Source organism: Poromitra crassiceps (assembly GCF_964638095.1).
Source record: "Poromitra crassiceps genome assembly, chromosome: 1".
Taxonomy (NCBI): domain Eukaryota; kingdom Metazoa; phylum Chordata; class Actinopteri; order Beryciformes; family Melamphaidae; genus Poromitra; species Poromitra crassiceps.
Window position 1 is genome coordinate 68,630,904 of NC_139623.1, and position 21,008 is coordinate 68,651,911.

The 21,008-nt window shown below is 48.2% G+C and overlaps 1 protein-coding gene across 1 annotated transcript in view; it reads right to left on the reverse strand.

Annotated features, from left to right (window-relative positions):
* Window positions 1-13,302, reverse strand: part of LOC310782550 (stAR-related lipid transfer protein 13-like) — a 67,758-nt gene extending 54,456 nt beyond the window's left edge. The window contains exon 1 of the mRNA XM_083643225.1: window positions 12,681-13,302. Coding sequence (XP_083499351.1) covers window positions 12,681-13,236 — 556 coding nt within the window. The 5' untranslated portion in view covers window positions 13,237-13,302. The remainder of the gene's footprint in view (window positions 1-12,680) is intronic.
* Window positions 13,303-21,008: the final 7,706 nt, after the last annotated feature.

The following is a 21,008-nucleotide window of genomic DNA, read 5'->3' on the forward strand; positions in this document are numbered from 1 at the left end:
TTTGGCCCTTATCTCTTCTCTCAAAACATCTCATTGACTCACACTAACTCACTTGTCTTATTCACACTCTGAATGGGAGACACAGAGGAGACAGTTCCAGGCTATAGCGGCACAACACAACTCCTCCATCCTCACATCATCACACAGATGAGACCGGCCAGAGGAAACACTCTTCTCACCGCAATCTGCCAATTACATCCCTCTTGCAGCATTCCCAGCATAACTGCCTGCTCTAAATCCCACATGGAGGCTGAAACATGAAAGACATTTTGTCACGCTCTGAAAATAGACTCTGAGAACTGAGACATTGCTGCGAGCGGCGTCTAGTCTTGAGTGTGAGAAAACAGAAGGGGCACAGAGAAGGAAAAAACTCACTTGAAGTCCTCATGGTTGGCTCACGGGGGAGGGAGTCGACAACGTGCTTATATTTCTGCTATAGTGTCCTCTCCATCCCACGTCACGTCCCTCCACCACTGTCTGTCTGTCTCTCTGTCCACTGCCCGTCTGTCCACTGCCCGTCTGTCCACTTTCTGTCTGTCCACTGCCCGTCTGTCCACTGTCTCCATCAAAATGACAAGGCTTTCTGTGCGTCCCTCCTCACTCCCTCTGGCAGCTCTTCTGTTTACTCTCTGCCTGCCTCTCCCAGCCACCGGCCCCATGCAGCTCCTCTCTCCTCTCTAATTATCTCCTTCTACTCTCTCACTTTCGACTTCATTATGATTCACGTGCAATATCTCTCGCTCTTTTCACTTCTCTCTGCCTTCTTCAGGCTGCACCAGTCTCGCCCCGCTGAAGTTTATTTTTATGCTTATTCTTCTTGTTCTGTCCATTTCGCCCTACCTATTTTATAGTTATAGCTGGGCTTTATCTTGACATCATACAATTTCTATCCTATTTCTAAAACTTGTAGAATTGCTGCACAGTATGTTGCCTCTATCAATAAAAGCTCTCTTTCGATACCACCTCCAAACAACTTTCGATACAACTTCCGATCAACTTTTGTTGACATGGCAAGTAAGTACTTGAACTATAACCTTCCTGCATCTCTCTTACTACTATCTACTACCCACTACTATACCCACCTGCACTCTCTCTCTCTCTCTAATATACTAACAATAATAGGCCATCACACATACTGTAATCCTTCATCCATCCGCTGTGCTCCTAGCCTCCTACCATGCCTGTTGCCTCATCACTTCCATGGAGGAGAAGGCTAATCCGAGCCGGCGTTCGCATCATCAGCAGCCAGCGCCTGCGAGGCCGTAGACCGACGACGACTGGCGGACGCTAACTCAACATGTCAGCTGAACCGAGTGGCAGGCGAGCCATGCAGGAGACTCTGACCTAGGCTTGTCACTGTTGGCTGACTGTACGAAACGGAGGACACACACACACACACACACACACACACACACACACACATGCACGCACACACACACACACACACACGCACACAGTCCAGATGTTGCCCCCAGTGAGTCAGAGAATGTGAAAAGGCTGACGGGTGGAGAAGGGAGAGGGGAGGGCAGCCAGGATGGACAGACCATGTGGGAAAAGCACAGGGAGGAAGACACACCACAGCACACACTGTGTATGAAACACACTGACTGTAGAAACATGGGGCGCTCTGTACGAAACACACTGAGCGGGTGAGAGAAGACGAGCTGCAGATGAAGGCGAGGAGCTGCAGACCAAGGAGAGGAGACAGTATGAGACAGTATGAGGAAGAGACGTTGAAGCCTTTAGACAGATTAGACAGAAGTGGCTGCAATTCAATACTGGGAAAGGTGTTGTTGGCGCCATGTATTGACTGTATTAACACTCTCTAGCTGCTTTCACACATGTCTGGAATTCAGGAGTTATCTAGAGGCCATCCGTATTGGCTGTCATGTGTGAACAGATTTTCGAGGCTCATGCGCGCTCCCACGAGCCTCAGAAGACAGAAGAGCGAGAGCGAAACTCTCAACCCCCACTACCACATTCCACCAGTTGGTCAACTGCATGGCCGGACTCATCATAAAACGGCAGGGGGGCATACAAATAAATGCAAGCTGGGCCTGTTGATGAACAGGTGGTGCCCCTAGGTTTATCCTTAATATAACTAGAGAATAGAAATATTTGATAATTAATAATTTCATAAAATATTAATAATTTTCCGATTATGAATATTTTATCTCACCCAGCTTAATTTAATCCAAATAATGAGCACAACAGTGTCCTAGTATTTTGCACGTTAAAGGACAGCTTCATCTCAATCTCCTCAAACTACTGCAGATTGATGCTATAAGTATATGTGCTGCAATCTCTTGCCTAAACAATGGAGCTTTTCAGTTTATGACCCAGTATAGAGCGGTGGTCTAGTTAACACATCCTATTCATGACTCATTTACTGTACCTCCAATAGAATGCTAAATATAGAGCTGGAACCATTAGTCAATCAATGGATTAGTTGATCGACAGAAATTGAATCGCCAGCATTTTGTGACATTTTATTAGTCAAGAAAATAATCGACGGATTAATCAAAAATGAAAATAATCGTTAGTTGAAGACTTTGAAAACCCTCAATATCCCAAATGCATTTAGGCTGACTTTCCTAGTAATGCATTGTTATACAGCAGCTGTATAGTCCCTATAGATATATTAGGAAATGCCTCATTGCCTTTTGTGTTTGTGTTTGTGTGTGTTTGTGCGAGAGAGATCAAAGGCGCTAAGTGTTGGCGCTGCAACAAAGAGCTTCTATTGAGCTGTGTAGAATTTAATCAAGAGATGAATTAGTACTAAAAAACCACCAAGCACACAGACACACACAGGCAGATGGAGCTAATCCAAGCTGCCCCCTATGATGCCGTTGCTTCATTCCTTCAGTCTATTCCGTGTCCCTGCACGCCTGCTGGCTGCCTGCACGCCTGCTGGCTGCCTGCACGCCCGCTGGCTGCCTGCACGCCCGCTGGCTGCCTGCACGCCCGCTGGCTGCCTGCACGCCCGCTGGCTGCCTGCACACCCGCTGGCTGCCCGCACGCCTGCTGGCTGCCTGCTGCCTGCACGCCTGCTGGCTGCCTGCACGCCTGCTGGCTGCCTGCACTCCTGCTGGCTGCCTGCACGCCTGCTGGCTGCCTGCACGCCTGCTGGCTGCCTGCTGGCTGCCTGCACTCCTGCTGGCTGCCTGCACGCCTGCTGGCTGCCTGCACGCCTGCTGACTGCCTGCACGCCTGCTGGCTGCCTGCACGCCTGCTGACTGCCTGCATGCCTGCTGGCTGCCTGCATGCCTGCTGGCTGCCTGCACGCCTGCTGGCTGCCTGCACTCCTGCTGGCTGCCTGCACGCCTGCTGGCTGCCTGCACGCCTGCTGGCTGCCTGCTGACTGCCTGCACGCCTGCTGGCTGCCTGCACGCCTGCTGACTGCCTGCATGCCTGCCTGCACGCCTGCTGGCTGCCTGCACGCCTGCTGGCTGCCTGCACGCCTGCTGACTGGCCACAATATATGACAACAGGCAGCAAAGCCACCAGGAAAACTGCAGGGAAGGAAGAGAAGACTAGGGCTGGGTATCGCCACTCATTTCCCGATTTGATTTCATACAATTTAATATTTCAGTTCAAATACCAACCTTGTTGGGATATGAAAGAGATTCTCAAAGAACTGATGCTGTATAATGTATATTGTACAAGGAACCCTCTAACCTGCTGCATTATTAAGAATATGAATGTGTACAGATGATTACCAGATCTCATTGTGCTAAGAACCAAGTCTAATGGGGTTAAAGCTTCAAGCACCCATGGGAAAAAGCAGTATACTAAAAGATCAATATTGGGTTTCAGTTCCTTCAAATAAATAGTGATTTTTTAAAACTAGCCCTAAGACAACACTTATGTGTATGAGTGTGTGTGTGTGCATCCGTAAGGTAATTCATTGCATAACAAGGGTGCCAGCTACGTTACATAATGAAAAAGTAGCTGAAAGTCCTTAACACGTTTTTTCTCTGCCAGTACGCCTTTCTTTCCTCTGCCTTTCATTTCCTCCCTTTTATCCGAGGCCTCCTCCACAAGCCGGAGGGGAGGGGGCCAATAACCTTGAGCGTCTCTCCTCACTGTTATGTCTGCCACATACTGAAGTGCCTCGCGTGACATCATTTCCTGCTCTGAATTTCCCAGGGAATCCACAGCGGAGTGTGAGCTAAAAACAGCAACAGGAACAACACTTCCTGGACTTAACACGTCAGTGTGGGAGTCAGCTGGGATCATTGTTGGGGGTTTGTTAGACTGACTGAGCCGCACTGATTTATGATGAAGAGTAAGTAAAAGATACATTTTCAGGCAATAGAGACACTGCATGAAATAGGCCACGCCCCTCACAGGGGAAAGCTCTTCATTCACTTCCACACACCAGCGTCATATTCCTTGAATTAAACATAGCTAAAAGCTGTTGTGTGGTGGTGCTGCGCAGACAACAAATGTACAAAATCGCCAGTTCAAGTTTTTTTTGTACTCCCGAGCAAAACATGGAAGCCATTGAGAATTGGCGAGAAGAAAAATGTGGATGTTGCTGTCAATGAAGTCAGTTGGAGTGTTCCTCTTCCGTATATATGATCTTTGTGTGCAACACGCGACCATGCACGCGACAGGAGAACGCCTGGATTGGGGGGAAATTTGTATTTTCCCCCATTTTGGCCGTGGCTTCTGAATGATGACGTGCTCCGCAGTGTCTCTATGCAGTGTCTCTATGCTGTGTGGGTTTAAACACAACTGTTCAGTCAAACTCCATTCAAATAGATTGCGTGGATTAAGACCAGAAGAGACGTATTAGAGGTAAAAGCACTTGCCTAACCACCGCGGATACCTGCGGGTTCAATTCCCGGCAGCGGCACTTACGACTTGGACAGACGTTCCGAACACAATTGGCCGTGTCTGTGGGTGGGAAGCCGGTGGGGTACTGTATGTGTCCTGATCGCTGCACTAGTGCCTCCCTCTGGTTGGGAGTTCCTGTTTGGGGGGAGGGGAACTGGGGAGAATAGCGTGATGCTCCCACGTGCTTCGTCCTGCTGGTGAAAACTCTTTGCTGTCAGTTGAAAGGAAGCGGCTGGCGACAGCACATGTATCAGAGGAAGCATGTGCTAGTTTCACATTTGGATGAACACTAGAGACACACGTACACATGTACACACACACACAGATGGAGAGAGAGACAGAGAGACAGAGAGAGAGCGAGAGAGAGAGAGGAGTCTGGACAGCAGCCATATTCCCACATAAGCTAAAGCACTTAGTCGGCCATGTTTAAGGGTCAGTGAGGAAAAGGTGGTGCAGAGGCAGAGGGGGAGTGATGGCTTCAGAGGAATATGTCTCTCCTGTCCTGCACTGCAGTGATGTCAAGCCCTCAGGAATGACCTGTCAAAGTGATGAAATCAGTACAGGTTCCAGCACAGACTCTTGTGTGTACACTGTGGGAGACAGCTGGAGAGAGACTGCCAAGACATTTTTAAATCTGTCAGCGTCTATCTCCATGTTGACACACTGAAAGGTTTGAAAAGAAGTTGTATGCTGGATGTAGATTTGCAGCTGACCGTGTGGCTATGATACTAACAAGTGTTAAACAACCAGGATTGCTTGGTTAGTGGAAAGAGTTGGCTGTAGTGCTGGGAAGTCTCAAAGGGGGAAACATTACAGGAAAACACAAGAAGGTTAAGGTGATAAAGTGGCATACTTGGTTATGCCACTGTTTCTCCAGCAGAGGGTATTAAAGCAATGCATTTAAGCCTTCAAATCATTCTGTTGCTCGAGCTGCGGTTGCTGAAGTGGAGACAACAAGGTGGTACATTCAGTACATATCTTCATATATATATATATATATATATATATATATATATATATATATATATATATATATATACACACATACATATGTATATACATATGTATGTATATATATAGGGTCACTGAGTTCTCTGATTTTAACTAGAATCTACCAGCTGCTGACAATTGGAATGCATCTGGTGTGTGTGTGTGTGTGTGTGTGTGTGTGTGTGTGTGTGTGTGTGTGTGTGTGTGTGTGTGTGTGTGTGTGTGTGTGTGGTATGTGTGTGTGTGTGTGTGTGTGTGTGTGTGTGTGTGTGTGTGTGTGTGTGTGTGTGTGTGTGTGAGAGAGACAGACAGACAGACAGACAGCAACAGAAAGAGAGAGAGAGAGAGAGAGAGAGAGTGTGTGTGTGTGTGTGTGTGTGTGTGTGTGTGTGTCTGTGTGTGTGTGTGTGTGTGTGTGTGTGTGTGTGTGTGTGTGTGTGTGTGTGTGTGTGTGTGTGCCTGATTGTGTGTAAAATGTGTAAATGCATCATAGCCTTACTCAAAAACAGCACAGGTATAAACTTGCTTCTCCATCGACATTCCGCCCCTGCGCCAGTTCTCTCTCTCCTCCTGTCTCTCTCTCTCTCCTGTCTCTCTGTCTCTCTCTCTCCTGTCTCTCTGTCTCTCTCTCTCTCCTGTCTCTCTGTCTCCTCCTGTCTCTCTGTCTCCTCCTGTCTCTCTCTATCCTGTCTCTCTGTCTCCTCCTGTCTCTCTCTCTCTCCTGTCTCTCTGTCTCCTCCTGTCTCTCTGTCTCCTCCTGTCTCTCTGTCTCCTCCTGTCTCTCTGTCTCCTCCTGTCTCTCTCTCTCTCCTGTCTCTCTGTCTCCTCCTGTCTCTCTCTCTCTCCTGTCTCTCTCTCTCCTCCTGTCTCTCTCTCTCTCCTGTCTCTCTGTCTCCTCCTGTCTCTCTCTCTCTCCTGGCTCTCTGTCTCCTCCTGTCTCTCTGTCTCCTCCTGTCTCTCTCTCTCTCCTGTCTCTCTGTCTCCTCCTGTTTCTCTGTCTCCTCCTGTCTCTCTGTCTCCTCCTGTCTCTCTCTCCTGTCTCTCTGTCTCCTCCTGTCTCTCTGTCTCCTCCTGTCTCTCTCTCTCTCCTGTCTCTCTGTCTCCTCCTGTTTCTCTGTCTCCTCCTGTCTCTCTGTCTCCTCCTGTCTCTCTGTCTCCTCCTGTCTCTCTCTCTCTCCGTCTCCTCCTGTCTCTCTGTCTCCTCCTGTCTCCTCATGTCTCTCTCTCTCTCCTGTCTCTCTGTCTCCTCCTGTCTCTCTTTCTCCTCCTGTCTCTATGTCTCCTCCTGTCTCTCTCTCTCTCTCTCCTGTCTCTCTGTCTCCTCCTGTCTCTCTGTCTCCCCCTTTCTCTCTCTCTCTCTCTCCTGTCTCTCTGTCTCCTCCTGTTTCTCTGTCTCCTCCTGTCTCTCTCTCTCCTCCTGTCTCTCTCTCTCTCTCCTGCCTCTCTGTCTCCTCCTGTCTCTCTGTCTCCTCATGTCTCTCTCTCTCCTGTCTCTATGTCTCCTCCTGTCTCTCTGTCTCCTCCTGTCTCTCTCTCTCCTCCTGTCTCTCTGTCTCCTCCTGTCTCTCTCTCTCCTGTCTCTCTCTGTCTCCTCCTGTCTCTCTCTCTCTCCTCCTGTCTCTCTGTCTCCTCCTGTCTCTCTCTCTCCTCCTGTCTCTCCTGTCTCTCTGTCTCCTCCTGTCTCTCTCTCTCCTGTCTCTCTGTCTCCTCCTGTCCCTCTCTCTGTCTCCTCCTGTCTCTCTCTCTCCTCATGTCTATCTGTCTCCTCCTGTCTCTCTGTCTCCTCCTGTCTTTCTCTCTCCTCCTGTCTCTCTGTCTCTCCTGTCTCTCTGTCTCCTCCTGTCTCTCTCTCTCTCCTGTCTCTCTGTCTCCTCCTGTCTCTCTCTCTGTCTCCTCCTGTCTCTCTGTCTCCTCCTGTCTCTCTGTCTCCTCCTGTCTCTCTCTCCTCCTGTCTCTCTGTCTCCTCCTGTCTCTCTCTCTCCTCCTGTCTCTCTCTCTCCTCCTGTCTCTCCTCCTGTCTCTCTGTCTCCTCCTCCTGTCTCTCTGTCTCCTCCTGTCTCTCTCTCTCTCCTGTCTCCTCCTATCTCTCTTTGTCTCCTCCTGTCTATCCTCCTGTCTCTCTGTCTCCTCCTGTCTCTCTCTCTCTCCTGTCTCTCTGTCTCCTCCTGTCTCTCCTCCTGTCTCTCTGTCTCCTCCTGTCTCTCTGTCTCCTCCTGTCTCTCTGTCTCCTCCTGTCTCTCTCTCTCTCTCTCTCCTGTCTCTCTGTCTCCTCCTGTCTCTCTGTCTCCTCCTGTCTCTCTGTCTCCTCCTGTCTCTCTCTCTCCTGTCTCTCTCTCCTCCTGTCTCTCTGTCTCCTCCTGTCTCTTTGTATCTCCTGTCTCTCTCCCCTCCTGTTTCTCTGTCTCCTCCTGTCTCTCTCTCTCTCTCCTGTCTCTCTGTCTCCTCCTGTTTCTCTGTCTCCTCCTGTCTCTCTCTCTCCTCCTGTCTCTCTCTCTCTCTCCTGTCTCTCTGTCTCCTCCTGTCTCTCTCTCTCCTGTATCTCTGTCTCCTCCTGTCTCTCTGTCTCCTCCTGTCTCTCTCTCTCCTCCTGTCTCTCTGTCTACTCCTGTCTCTCTCTCTCCTGTCTCTCTCTGTCTCCTCCTGTCTCTCTGTCTCCTGTCTCTCTCTCTCCTCCTGTCTCTCTGTCTCCTCCTGTGTCTCTCTCTCCTGTCTCTCTCTGTCTCCTCCTGTCTCTCTGTCTCCTCCTGTCTCTCTGTCTCCTCCTGTCTCTCTCTCTCCTCCTGTCTCTCTGTCTCCTCCTGTCTCTCTGTCTCCTCCTGTCCCTCTCTCTGTCTCCTCCTGTCTCTCTGTCTCCTCCTGTCTTTCTCTCTCCTCCTGTCTCTCCTGTCTCCTCCTGTCTCTCTCTCTCCTGTCTCTCTGTCTCCTCCTGTCTCTCTCTCTGTCTCCTCCTGTCTCTCTGTCTCCTCCTGTCTCTCTGTCTCCTCCTGTCTCTCTCTCCTCCTGTCTCTCTGTCTCCTCCTGTCTCTCTCTCTCCTCCTGTCTCTCTGTCTCCTCCTGTCTCTCTGTCTCCTCCTGTCTCTCTGTCTCCTCCTCCTGTCTCTCTGTCTCCTCCTGTCTCTCTGTCTCCTCCTGTCTCTCTGTCTCCTCTTGTCTCTCCTCCTGTCTCTCTGTCTCCTCCTGTCTCTCTCTCTCTCCTGTCTCCTCCTGTCTCTCTGTCTCCTCCTGTCTCTCTTTGTCTCCTCCTGTCTATCCTCCTGTCTCTCTGTCTCTCTCTCTCTCCTGTCTCTCTGTCTCCTCCTGTCTCTCCTCCTGTCTCTCTGTCTCCTCCTGTCTCTCTGTCTCCTCCTGTCTCCTCCTGTCTCTCTCTCTCTCCTGTCTCTCTGTCTCCTCCTGTCTCTCTGTCTCCTCCTGTCTCTCTGTCTCCTCCTGTCTCTCTCTCTCCTGTCTCTCTCTCCTCCTGTCTCTCTGTCTCCTCCTGTCTCTTTGTATCTCCTGTCTCTCTCCCCTCCTGTTTCTCTGTCTCCTCCTGTCTCTCTCTCTGACTGTCCCTCTCCACACATTTTTTTGATTTTGCAATCAGCCTGTGTCTGCACCTGATGCTCAATGTAACTGGCAGACAAACTTCTCAGGGGAACAAACAAACAAACACAAGACCTGACATATCATCAACATCTGATTTGTTCAAGTTTATCAACTTTATGCCTAGAAAAATCTCTGGCTTGTTTATTGTTTAGTTTAGCTGTCAATTATGCTGTTGTTAAGGTCAGACATCATTCATGAGCAGTCATTGGTTAGTTCAGCTGTCAATCCAGCCATGTGATTGAATGTAATGTGGGTAAAAGTGATTGGTTGCTAGCTATAGGTGAGCGGGCCTAACCATCAATCAAGGGCAAACACTGTTCAGGTGTTCGCGAGTCCTAGTGAGAAGCAGAGAGCAATGTACGCTGTGGGGGAAGCCAGCGTGGACTCAGACATCATTAACACGTTCACTGCCAATGACGTGTTAATACGTCAAAAAAAATCCAACGGTTGACTGCCAATGACGTGTTAACACATTCACTGCCAGCCGTTTTTCAATACTGTAGTTAGCTTCTGCCAAGGTTTTTTTTTTAGGATTTTGGCTCATCTTTCAAGAGCCGAGGATTCGTTTCTGTTAGGATTTTGTGAACACACAATATCTCAAAAGAACTAATAGAATGTGTGCTTTCTCTGTCTAAAAGAGTTAGTTTGTAGAGTTAGTAGTTATGTAAGCATTAGCAGTTGAATACAGCATGGTTTCAGCGTCTGAAAATTTATTCTGAGATAAACGGCTTTTTGTGAAATTCGATAGAACAGTCACTTTAACCATTCATTTTTGGCATCAGTAAGACGTCAGACATCTAAACAATAGTTTTGAACAGTAATTTCCTCCATAACAGCAGGAAACCCCCCTCTGCTTCCAACTCCTCCCTCCGTGGGCGTTCTCCTCCGCCCTCCTTGGCTCTGCAGCGGGTCTGTGACAAACGAGTTGCTGCTGCCTGGCTGCTGCCTGGCAGTCTGGATGGGGCTCGCTGGATGGGTTTCGCTCGTTTCTTGGCGTTTCGGTTGAGAGCTCTGATGAAGCTCTTGCGATTCTGGGCTTATTTATGGTGCGTGTTTCAAAGTGTGCATCCAGTCTATTCTTGGAACCCCCCACCGTTGCCACCGCTGTGCGTCAGCGCGAAAGTGAAAGCGTTTTCGCCATCCATTTTACAGTATGAGAACGGCTTCCTCGCGCTTTTCCCTCCAGTTTTGGCTCGCCTCTTTCTACTCTGGAGAGACATGTCGCCACTCAGTGGGTCGGTAAAATAGATTATAAACATTCAATACCTCCAATATTGGTATAGGAGACGTAAAAGGGTTAGATCAACGTCCCACCGTCAAAAAGAAAAAATCGATTTTTTTTTGACGTGTATTAATACGTCATTGGCAGTCAACCGTTGGATTTTTTTTGACGGATTAATACGTCATTGGCAGTGAACGTGTTAACACATTCACTGCCAGGCCGTTTTTCAATACTGTAGTTAGCTTCTGCCAAGGTTTTTTTTTGAGGATTCTGGCTCATCTTTCAAGAGCCGAGGATTCGTTTCTGTTAGGATTTTGTGAACACACAATATCTCAAAAGAACTAATAGAATGTGTGCTTTCTCTGTCTAAAAGAGTTAGTTTGTAGAGTTAGTAGTTATGTAAGCATTAGCAGTTGAATACAGCATGGTTTCAGCGTCTGAAAATTTATTCTGAGATAAACGGCTTTTTGTGAAATTCGATAGAACAGTCACTTTAACCATTCATTTTTGGCATCAGTAAGACGTCAGACATCTTACCAATAGTTTTGAACAGTCATTTCCTCCATAACAGCAGGAAACACCCCTCTCCTTCAAACTCCTCCCTCCGTGTGTGTTCTTCTTGGCTGCAGCGGGCGTGTCACAAGCTCGTTTCTGTTGCTGCTGTAACCTCGCGTCACCAGGCTCACTGCTTTGCTGCTGCTGTGCCTGTCTGCTGGCGGCCGCTGGCCAAGTCTGGATGATGGGCTCGCTCGTTTCTTGGAGTTTCGGTTGAGAGCTTTGATGAAGCTTTTGCGATTCTGGTCATATTTATGCTGCGTGTTTCAAAGTGTGTTCCACCCGTAATCTATTATGCAAATTTGCAATCCCGCACCGCCAGCAATCAGCGCGAAAACGAAAGCGTTTTCGCCAATCCATTTTCATGAGAATGGCTTCCTCACACTGCTTTTTGCTTGCCTTCCTCTAGTCAGGAGAGCACTGTCGCCACTTAGTGGGTCGGTGGAATGGGTTGTACACGTTCGGTGGCTCCAATATTTATATAAGAGATGTAAAAGGGTTAGATGCACATCCCACGGTCAAAAAAAAAAAAAACATTTTTTTGACGTATTAAGGAGAAATGGCATGTTTTTGGAAGAAGTTTGGATACTAGTCTTGTGAGAAGAGATGGACGGTGTTGGTAAAAGCAGGAAGTCAACTGCAACCGGCAGGCTTGCCGTGTCGAGAGAGGAACTTCAATGCTAGAACCAGGAAAGAGAATGTTTTTGACGGGGAACTATAACACAAGACAAGGGACTGTTTGTTTGTAGGTAGCCCCAGAAGTGATCCTGCTACTGTACTATATTATAATATACTCGTGCAGTAGTTAGTCAGTAGTCAGTAGCCAGTAATTTAGCAGGTGCTGTTAAAATGATACTGCTGTCTGAAACAACCGTTTAAAAGCAGTCTTTCCACAGCCTGTGCCGTATATTTAGGAGAGGAGAAGCTTCCTTGTGCCAACAGGAACCTTGGGAGTTTGAGTATTTCATGACATGTTTTGCTTCCCAGGTGTGCTGGATTTGCGTTGATCACTGACTGAGCCGCCGTCTCCGTGTGACTGCATGTGTTTGCTCGCTGCGTGCAAGCAGTGCACCATGATAGTGAGATCAAACACACCCTGCTGTAAATTCAGCACAGGCTGTGGAAAGACTGCTTTTAAACAGTTGTTTCACGCAGGAATATCATTTTATCGGTTATCGACCATAGCAGCAATGGTAATATTGGTATCGGCCAAAATTCATATCGGTGCATCCCTAATACTAATATTCATGTTCCATCTCTCACTTTTGAAAAACATCCAACGGAGAGGAGAAAATAGATGTAACTATGCACAAATTATGAAAATAACTGTTCCCTTTCTATTCAAAAACAACAACACAAACATCTAGTTCTGGAGATCAGAAGGTGTTTTTTTTTATCATAACACAACCTAACTGACTATAACATCCCAGGTGACACAGATCTCATCTTATGATATGCAGATCACAATTTTGCCTCTGTCCATTTCTACCTTGTTGCAGCCTGGTGAGCAGCTGGTGGCGGGCGATGAGGCGTGAGAGGCGCAGGGCCGAGCGGCGGCGCGGGGTGTCGCCCAGCCTCAAGTAGTGCTCCTGACCGTCGGGTGTCATGGCCTCCAGACAGGTGCTCTCGCTGGTGCCCTCCTCGCCGTCACTCTCGCAGCCATTGCTGTCACCTTCTGCGCTGCTGCGGCCATCCATTTCCATACTCCTACGCTCTGTAACGCCGGCATGCTCGACACTGCACTCCACAATGCCACTACTGTCTCGACTGTCAACATCCCCCGCATTGTCCGCACTGTTTACACTCGTAGGGTCCATGACTTTTACAGACTCCGCGGCGCTGCCGGTGATGTCCTCGTGGTCGGCAGTTTCTACAATGCCCGCGCTGTCCAGATTGCTGTTTGCCGTCTCTTCATTCCCCACGGCTTTTGCTACGTCTGCATTCTCCACGGCACCTACACAGCAGTCTGCTGATGCAGCCGCACCGTCCGCGCTCTCCGTAGTGTCCACCTTGTCCACAATGGCTGCCCTGTTCACAGCCTCCATGCTGTACAAAGTAGCGTCTAAGTCTCACTACACCATACGAGTCTGTCTCACTCTCGCCAGGATGATCTGTTTGTCTGCACACTCCCTCAGCATTCCTGCCTTCAACATGCCCTCACTGGAAAAATCCAAATCAGGTCCCCACCCTCTCTCCCTTCCTTCCTTCGGCTCATAGTGAAACCAACGCCATGTGACACGACACACACGCAAGCTTCATCGAAACACATGCACTCCACTGACAACTCCCACACCACCCACCACCCACACCACTGACAACTCCCACCCCACCCACCCACCCACCACCCACACCACTGACAACTCCCACACCACCCACCCACCACCCACCACCCACCACCCACACCCGCAGTCATTCTGAGCTCTCATCTGGGAGGATGAAGACTCGTAAACATCTTGCTTCCACCTCATCCTTCCTTCGGTCACATGACCAGCAGCCAATCATGGCATGATTATATCTGGGAACACTGTCCTGCTTCCTGAACCTGTGCCAGGGACACACTTTGCTATAGCCTCAGGCATAAGTACGTATCTTGTGGGTGTGTGTGTGTGTGTGTGTGTGTGTGTGTGTGTGTGCGTGCGTGCGTGTGTGTGTGTGTGACGTGCGTAGGGCCTGGAAAAAACACCATCCCAACAAGCATATCCCCGAATGTGAAATGGGAAAAGGCAGAACAATGGAGAGTAATGTGGGCATGTGTGGGTGCGCAGAGGAATGTATGTAGGAGCGTGCTATTGTTACTAATGCTGTGTAGGACTGTAATGCTATTGAGAAATGTTGTCTAAATCCACAGCGTAGCATCAAGTGCGTAGCACATGACATTTAGCATCATTCATCAAGCACATGTCCTGTGCCCACAGTGATCCTTGCGGCCCCCAGTTAGTAATACATGCAACCTAATGGGTAGTGGGTGAAATAAGGAGGGCTAAGAGGCCGAAACGTGCGACACAATGTCGCCATACAATAACAGAGGTAAAGCTGCATTCAGCGATGTTTTTGTGTTCAAATAAAGCTGTGTTCACACCGAGATATTTATTTTTCTCTGTCGCTCGATTCTCTTTTTTTGGAATCGCTCTGCCGCTCTGTTTAAATCGCTTGTCAACAGGCACAATAATTGACGGACATCTGGGGGCTATAACGTTACGCAATGTCGTGATGTTTGTCCACTACGAGCCACCATAGTTGTTTACAAGCTAAGCCTATCAGCGTGCTCCTAATGCAAGCTTTATACCGGTAGTACAGACTTCACTTCATGTCAGCTGTCAGCCTGTCAATCAGCTGTCAATGCAGTTTGTTGCCACACAATAAACCAGCGGTTTGTTCCAAGCCAGTGTGATCCTTGACTCACTCTCACACGGCAGCCAATCAGCATTGAACAGCGAGCGACTGATGCCGGCGTATTTTCGCTCGAGTTGGGATATTTCATCTCGGGCGACGAGCAAATTTTCTCCCTATCGCTCTGTCTCTGTCGCTCTGACGCCCAGCGATTTTTCTCCCGGGTGAATATACGCTCAATCGCTCATTTGCATTGACTTCGTATGTAAACTCGATGCCAGCGAAAAAAATAGGTCAGTGTGAACACAGCTTAAGTGTTAAATGGCTCTATATTCTGACAGCAATCACTGAAATAGAGTGTTTGGTCAGTGACTTGAACCCCCCCCCCCCCTGTCCTCTATCTCTCTCCTGTAGTCCTGCAGGCAGGGCGGACGTATCTCCTGTCCTCTATCTCTCTCCTGTAGTCCTGCAGGCTGGGCGGACGTATCTCCTGTCCTCTATCTCTCTCCTGTAGTCCTGCAGGCAGGGCGGACGTATCTCCTGTCCTCTATCTCTCTCCTGTAGTCCTGCAGGCTGGGCGGATGTATCTCCTGTCCTCTATCTCTCTCCTGTAGTCCTGCAGGCAGGGCGGACGTATCTCCTGTCCTCTATCTCTCTCCTGTAGTCCTGCAGGCAGGGCGGACGTATCTCCTGTCCTCTATCTCTCTCCTGTAGTCCTGCAGGCAGGGCGGACGTATCTCCTGTCCTCTATCTCTCTCCTGTAGTCCTGCAGGCAGGGTGGACATATCTCCTGTCCTCTATCTCTCTCCTGTAGTCCTGCAGGCAGAGTGGCTTAGCTAGACAGATTGCCGTTCTGGAGCTGGTTTCCAGAGGGAATATCGTCAGACCAACTCGCCACAGACAGCTATATAACCTACTACACAGGCACGGAGCATTCCTCCTGGCGCATGATTGTATAGGCTACTTTTTTTTACTTTCACTGTCCTTCTTGCTGCATGAGGTGATTTCCCCTGTAATTTTTTATGAAACATTCACACTGTTCCGCCTTGCTGCTCCGACGCTTTCAGGTGGAGGCGGGTTGTCCACTAATACGGCGCTGTGACAACCTTTGCTCCCGGGACAAAAGGCGTACAAGAATTATCCACCAACGCGCGTTCATGACTTTCACATCGGAGGCGCGAATCCTATTTTCCGTGCATTTTTCGGCTTTCAAGGCCGGTGTGAAAGAGCCTGTTGTCTTCCTGCTATGTCTACTAACATCTGTACTATTTGTGATTTGTCTGTCATGTGATAGATTGCTAATTGTTTAGCTATAGGCTGAATCCTTTTGTTACTTATTGCTGACTGCTGTCTCGTTTAACTGCAATACTGTCCTCATTTTATGTCAATTAACCTTTTTTTATAATAGCTCTTAGCTAATATTCCTAGACTGTTTTTTATACTGCATGTTTTGATGTTTCTCTTTATAGCTTTACCTTTTTTAAATCTTTTTAGGGTGACCTCTTAAGACCAGTCCAGGGACAGCAGATGTAAAATAGCCTTCTGCCTAACTAAGGCACATTTACATTTTATGTTTATTAATGTGCATTGTCCCTGTTAAATAAACCTGAAATAAAAAAATAAAAAAATGAACATTAGAGCTTCCTCTTAGGCTGTCAGAAAGGTGTGAGTGAATAGCATATTAAATTCCAGAAAGTATTTTTAAATGCCTATGTGCATTAACCACATCATCACAGTTGGTTAGGTATATGCTTAGTCAGAAAAATGCAGTTAAGTTGTGAAATATCAAATTTCTCTACCACTGAAATGGAGTGATTAGATTAGACTGCCCTCTGGAGGCAGTGTGAGAGGAAATGATCACAACTAAATGGAAGGCTATCTTACCGTATGTATTGTCTTTTTCTTTTACTTTGCCTGTCAATAGTATATGTCTTAAGTCTGTCTGTTCATCTGACAAGGTATCTCTCCAGAAACACCCACGCCACTATGTGGAGGACCCAATGAGTAAAGCCAGGGTCATCACTGCCTGATGCAGGCAGGCCACTGCAGGCTGGCAGAGCAACCCCATAATAGATGTGTGTAAATTGATTCGCATAGTGTAAGGCTGTAGTAAGAGGTCAGTAATATAATATGCATCACTCTGTCTCAGTTACAGCTGCCCTAGACAGAGCAGAAAGTCAACGGACAAATCAACTTCAGAGGAGGCTGAAAAATCTCTCACTCTGTGCCATCTTAAAAAGCATCACCATCACATTCCTCAGATAATCCCATTGAAAGTTGTTTCTTGCAATAAGTAGGCTAGCCTAGCATCCTGTAGCCAATATCAGTAGCCTATATCATCTATATGCGTTATAAATGTATAATGTTAGTTGCTAGCTGTTATGCAATTAATCTCTGTTGTGTGCACATGAATGCGCTTGACACGTACGCTAATCATCATTTGAACAGATATGGCAGCCTGGCTCATATAGGCTGTGGTTTGTGGCGTTCCATTATGGCTGTGATTGTGGGGATGTTCCACGTGTAATTTGCTGAAGAGGCAGACGTCTCGGTAATTACATTAACCGAGGAGGGCAGAGCGGGCCAGACAGCTGCATCTCTCTCTACATCTCGCTCTGTGTGCGTCAGAGAGAGAGAGAGAGGGGGGGGGGGGGGTAACTCTGCATCGGGGACTGTAAATATAAACCGACTCACCCCCAAACTTGGCGCATTGGCCTGTAGAATATTTAACACCATACACAAAAAAACAAGCTACAAATTCAAAATCTAAAATCCCCCAATCTGACAATAATAAACAGCAAAGAAAGCATTCCTCAGAACAACGAAATGTTGCACGATGGCATCTTAACCCCTGTGGGCTTCTGTCCACAGCATGCCTCTGCTGTTATGGACACTACATTTGACAATGACCTTCCCAAAATATCAGTTGCGCGGCGCATGACACTACCGCACAGCCACACAGCCTAGGATCAACTTTTGGCTCGGTATGTGCTACATTTATGGCAAAGTTAATTCAACGTGGTATGTAGCCTATGCTATTTGATGGTGGTATACAATGTAAATAGCCTATATATGACCTCCAATTAGTGATCCAGTCAAAAATCTGAAAAACATTTAATAAAACCACAATTTATAAGCTGTGTTCTCTCTATTTTAAACGTTTAACCATAGGCTACACCACTAATGTGCTGTATATATATCTATGTGAAATGATGTCGAAAACATCAGTCTAAAAGGACAGTCCGCAGTAAATAGCCTGCAGCGGTGGTAGACTGAGTTGGGGAGAATATTGCCCTCCATTCGCTCCCCGGGCCGGGCCGGGCCGGGGGTTTGGCTCTCTGACCTGCCAGCCGCCGCTCCCGGACATTCCTCCATAGCAGATCCCAAGCCTTGGACGTGGAGTCCCGCAGCTGCTCGCTGATCGACCGCCGCAGCTGTAGCTTGGCTGACTTTCGCTTGCTTGTCATTGCGGTGCAGCCCGACGCATAATGACCATTCCCCGTCTAAAAATCAGGTTATATTCCTTTATGAAATCCTTATTCCCGTGTGTGAAGCGAGCGAGCGGCTCGGGCTGGGACCGTCCCGTCCGTGTCTGTCTGCCTGCCTGCCTGCCTTCCGCAATGGTCGTCACCGCTTCACCTGGGTCCGTCCGTCCGCTCCGCTCCGCTCCTCGAGATGTGGCGCTGCGCTGCGTCACCTCCCTGCACCAACAGCGGACTCGTCGAGGCTGCTATTTGGATTTGGAGCCACGAAAGAAATGCATATTTATATGCATAATCTACCCCCCCTTCATCCCCTGCCCTGCCCGGTCCTCTCTGGGGCGAAGGTGCCTACAGAGATGTTCCAACAGAACTTGTGCATGTGAGGCTGGCCATCTGACAAGACGAGCCAGATGTGAGAGGCGGTTCACCCCCCTTCTCCCATGTGCGAGTGTCTCTCTCTCCCACCCATACCCACCCACCCAAACAAGCATATCTTTCAATCCTCTCTCTCTCTAGTCTGGGCACCTTTCATCCCGCTTTTTGTCATGGGGCGTAAACCACGGAACCAGAATGAACACCGGAAGGCAGTGCGCCAAAAAACGTCTTTGTTGCCGTTAGCTTGACGTCTCTTGCCTCGATTAATTGTCTGATGCAAAGCTTCTGTATCGGCTTAAAAGATGTGAGATTGTGAATCCGCAATGTTTCTAAAATAACTTCTTCAAAAACTTCGTTCGGTACGTCCATCTTTTGTTTTGTTGTTTGCCGTTCTGATACTTGGGTCAAATTGTCAAGTTAATGTAAAAGTTGACGAGCTAGAAAGCTGCCCATCCGGTCTAGGGCGGGCTCTAGGCCGGAACCAGGTAGGGTGACAAAATCAATTGTGGGCGGGAGCCAGGCTCTTTCTCACCGAGAAGAGCCTGGTGACGCGAGGTTACTCTCTCTCTCAATTCAATTCAATTCAACTCAAAGGGGCTTTATTGGCATACGTATACATTGCCAAAGCAAGTGTCAAGTCAAGTCAAGTCAAGTTTATTTGTATAGCCCTAATTCACAAGCATGTCCCAGAGGGCTTCACAGAAAAATATGTCTAGCTAATTCTAGCTGACACAACAGTCGCAAATTACAGTAGTAATGATAACACATTGAACAATTGATAGAGAAATATAGAAAAAATAGAAATATAGGAGAGAGCGGAGGAGAGAGCAGGAGAAGGGAGGGAGAGCAGGGGGAATGTGAGAGAGGAGAGAGCAGGAAAGTGATGAGGTGGGGAGGGAATGGGAAATGTTGGGGAGTATAGGAGGTGGGGAAGGAGCAGGGGAAGGGGGAAAGAGGAGAGAGCAGGAGAGGGGAGGGGGAGGGAGGGAGAGCGGGGGGATGTGGGGGAGCAGAGAGCAGGGAGAGGGAATAGGTGGGGAGAGAATGGGAAATGTGGGGGGGGGGGAGAGAACAGAGAAGGAGAGGTGGGGAAGGAGCAGGGGAAGGGGGAAAGAAAGAGAATGGGCGCCATGCTTTAAAATAGGATGGATGCCATGCTTTAGAATAGTGGGGGGGGGGGGGTTTGGGGAAGGGGAGGAGGTGGGGAGGGAGAGCAGGGGGAGTATGAGAGAGTATATGGAGAGAACAGTGAAAGGAGGGCTAGCTGACACAACAGTAGCAAATTACAGTACTAATAATAACACATCAAACAATCATATGATAGAGAAATATAGAACATATGGAAAAAAAATAGGATAGAATGGGTGCCACGCTTTAGGGTAGAATGGGTGCCATGCTTTAGAATAATGGCGGAATAGGTGGGAGAGGATAGAATGGGTGTCATGCTTTGGAGTAGAATGGGTGCCATGCTTTAGAATAGTGGGGGAGGAGAGATCAGGAAAGGGAGGAGGTGGGGAGGCTGCAGGGGAGGGAGAGCAGGGGGAATGTGAGAGAGGAGAGAGCAGGAAGTGGCAGGGAATGGGGAATGTTGGGGAGGAGAGGAGAGGAGGAGGGGAAGGAGCAGGGGAAGGGAGAAAGAGGAGAGAGCAGGAGAAGGGAGGCGGGAGAGCGGGGGGATGTGGGGGAGGAGAGAGCAAATATGCACTGATTTTTTTTTCTTATTGGTATTTAAATATATACAGCAGGAGCAAGATGCAGACCCGGGGCCTATCCTGCTCTGGGTTGAGGGCATTGAGGGTGTTCCATTGTTCTCTCTCTCTCTCTCTCTCTCTCACACACACACACACACATACACACACACACGCATGCACGCACGCACGCGCGCGCGCACGCACGCACACACACACACACACACACACACACACACACACACACACACACACACACACACACACACACACACACACACACACACACACACACACACACACACACACACACACACACACACAGCCACCAGGAAACATTAGCATCTAATCATTAATTCGCAACATGGCTTTTGAGGGTTTCAATTTCACCGTAGCTTTAAACTCGTTCGGGGTTAGGCTACTAAATTTAGAAATTCCAGATTAAACTGTCGATTATTCCATGCAGTATGCGCAACAAGGTTGGAGTTATAATCTGAGCTAGATTGTTCCATGCAGTATAGCTGCAGCAGAGGAGCAGATTAAATGCACTTTTAATGTAAAATCCTTCACAAGTGGAAATTGGCACAGTTGGGGATTGTTCTTTTTATAGAACCTATTAGCCATGCAAAAATCAAGATTTTTCCAAGATGGCCAGTGGCCAGCATGATTTCCACCTGTTAGAAATACTATTTTGGGGGCAACTTTGTGTAGGTTTGCCCAATATGAATTATCTTGCTATCAAACCCTCTTAGAAAATAAGGTTCATTAGGGTTCTATATAGAACTTAAGGTTTTATATAATTTACCAAAGAACCCCATGTCTAAAAAGGTTCTACACAATTTCTGGAAGACAACAAAGAACCCTTCGTAGAACCCTTCTTCTTCTTAAGGTGTCGACTGATTGGTGAACCCCAAAGGGTTCTATATAGAACCCCAAAGGTTT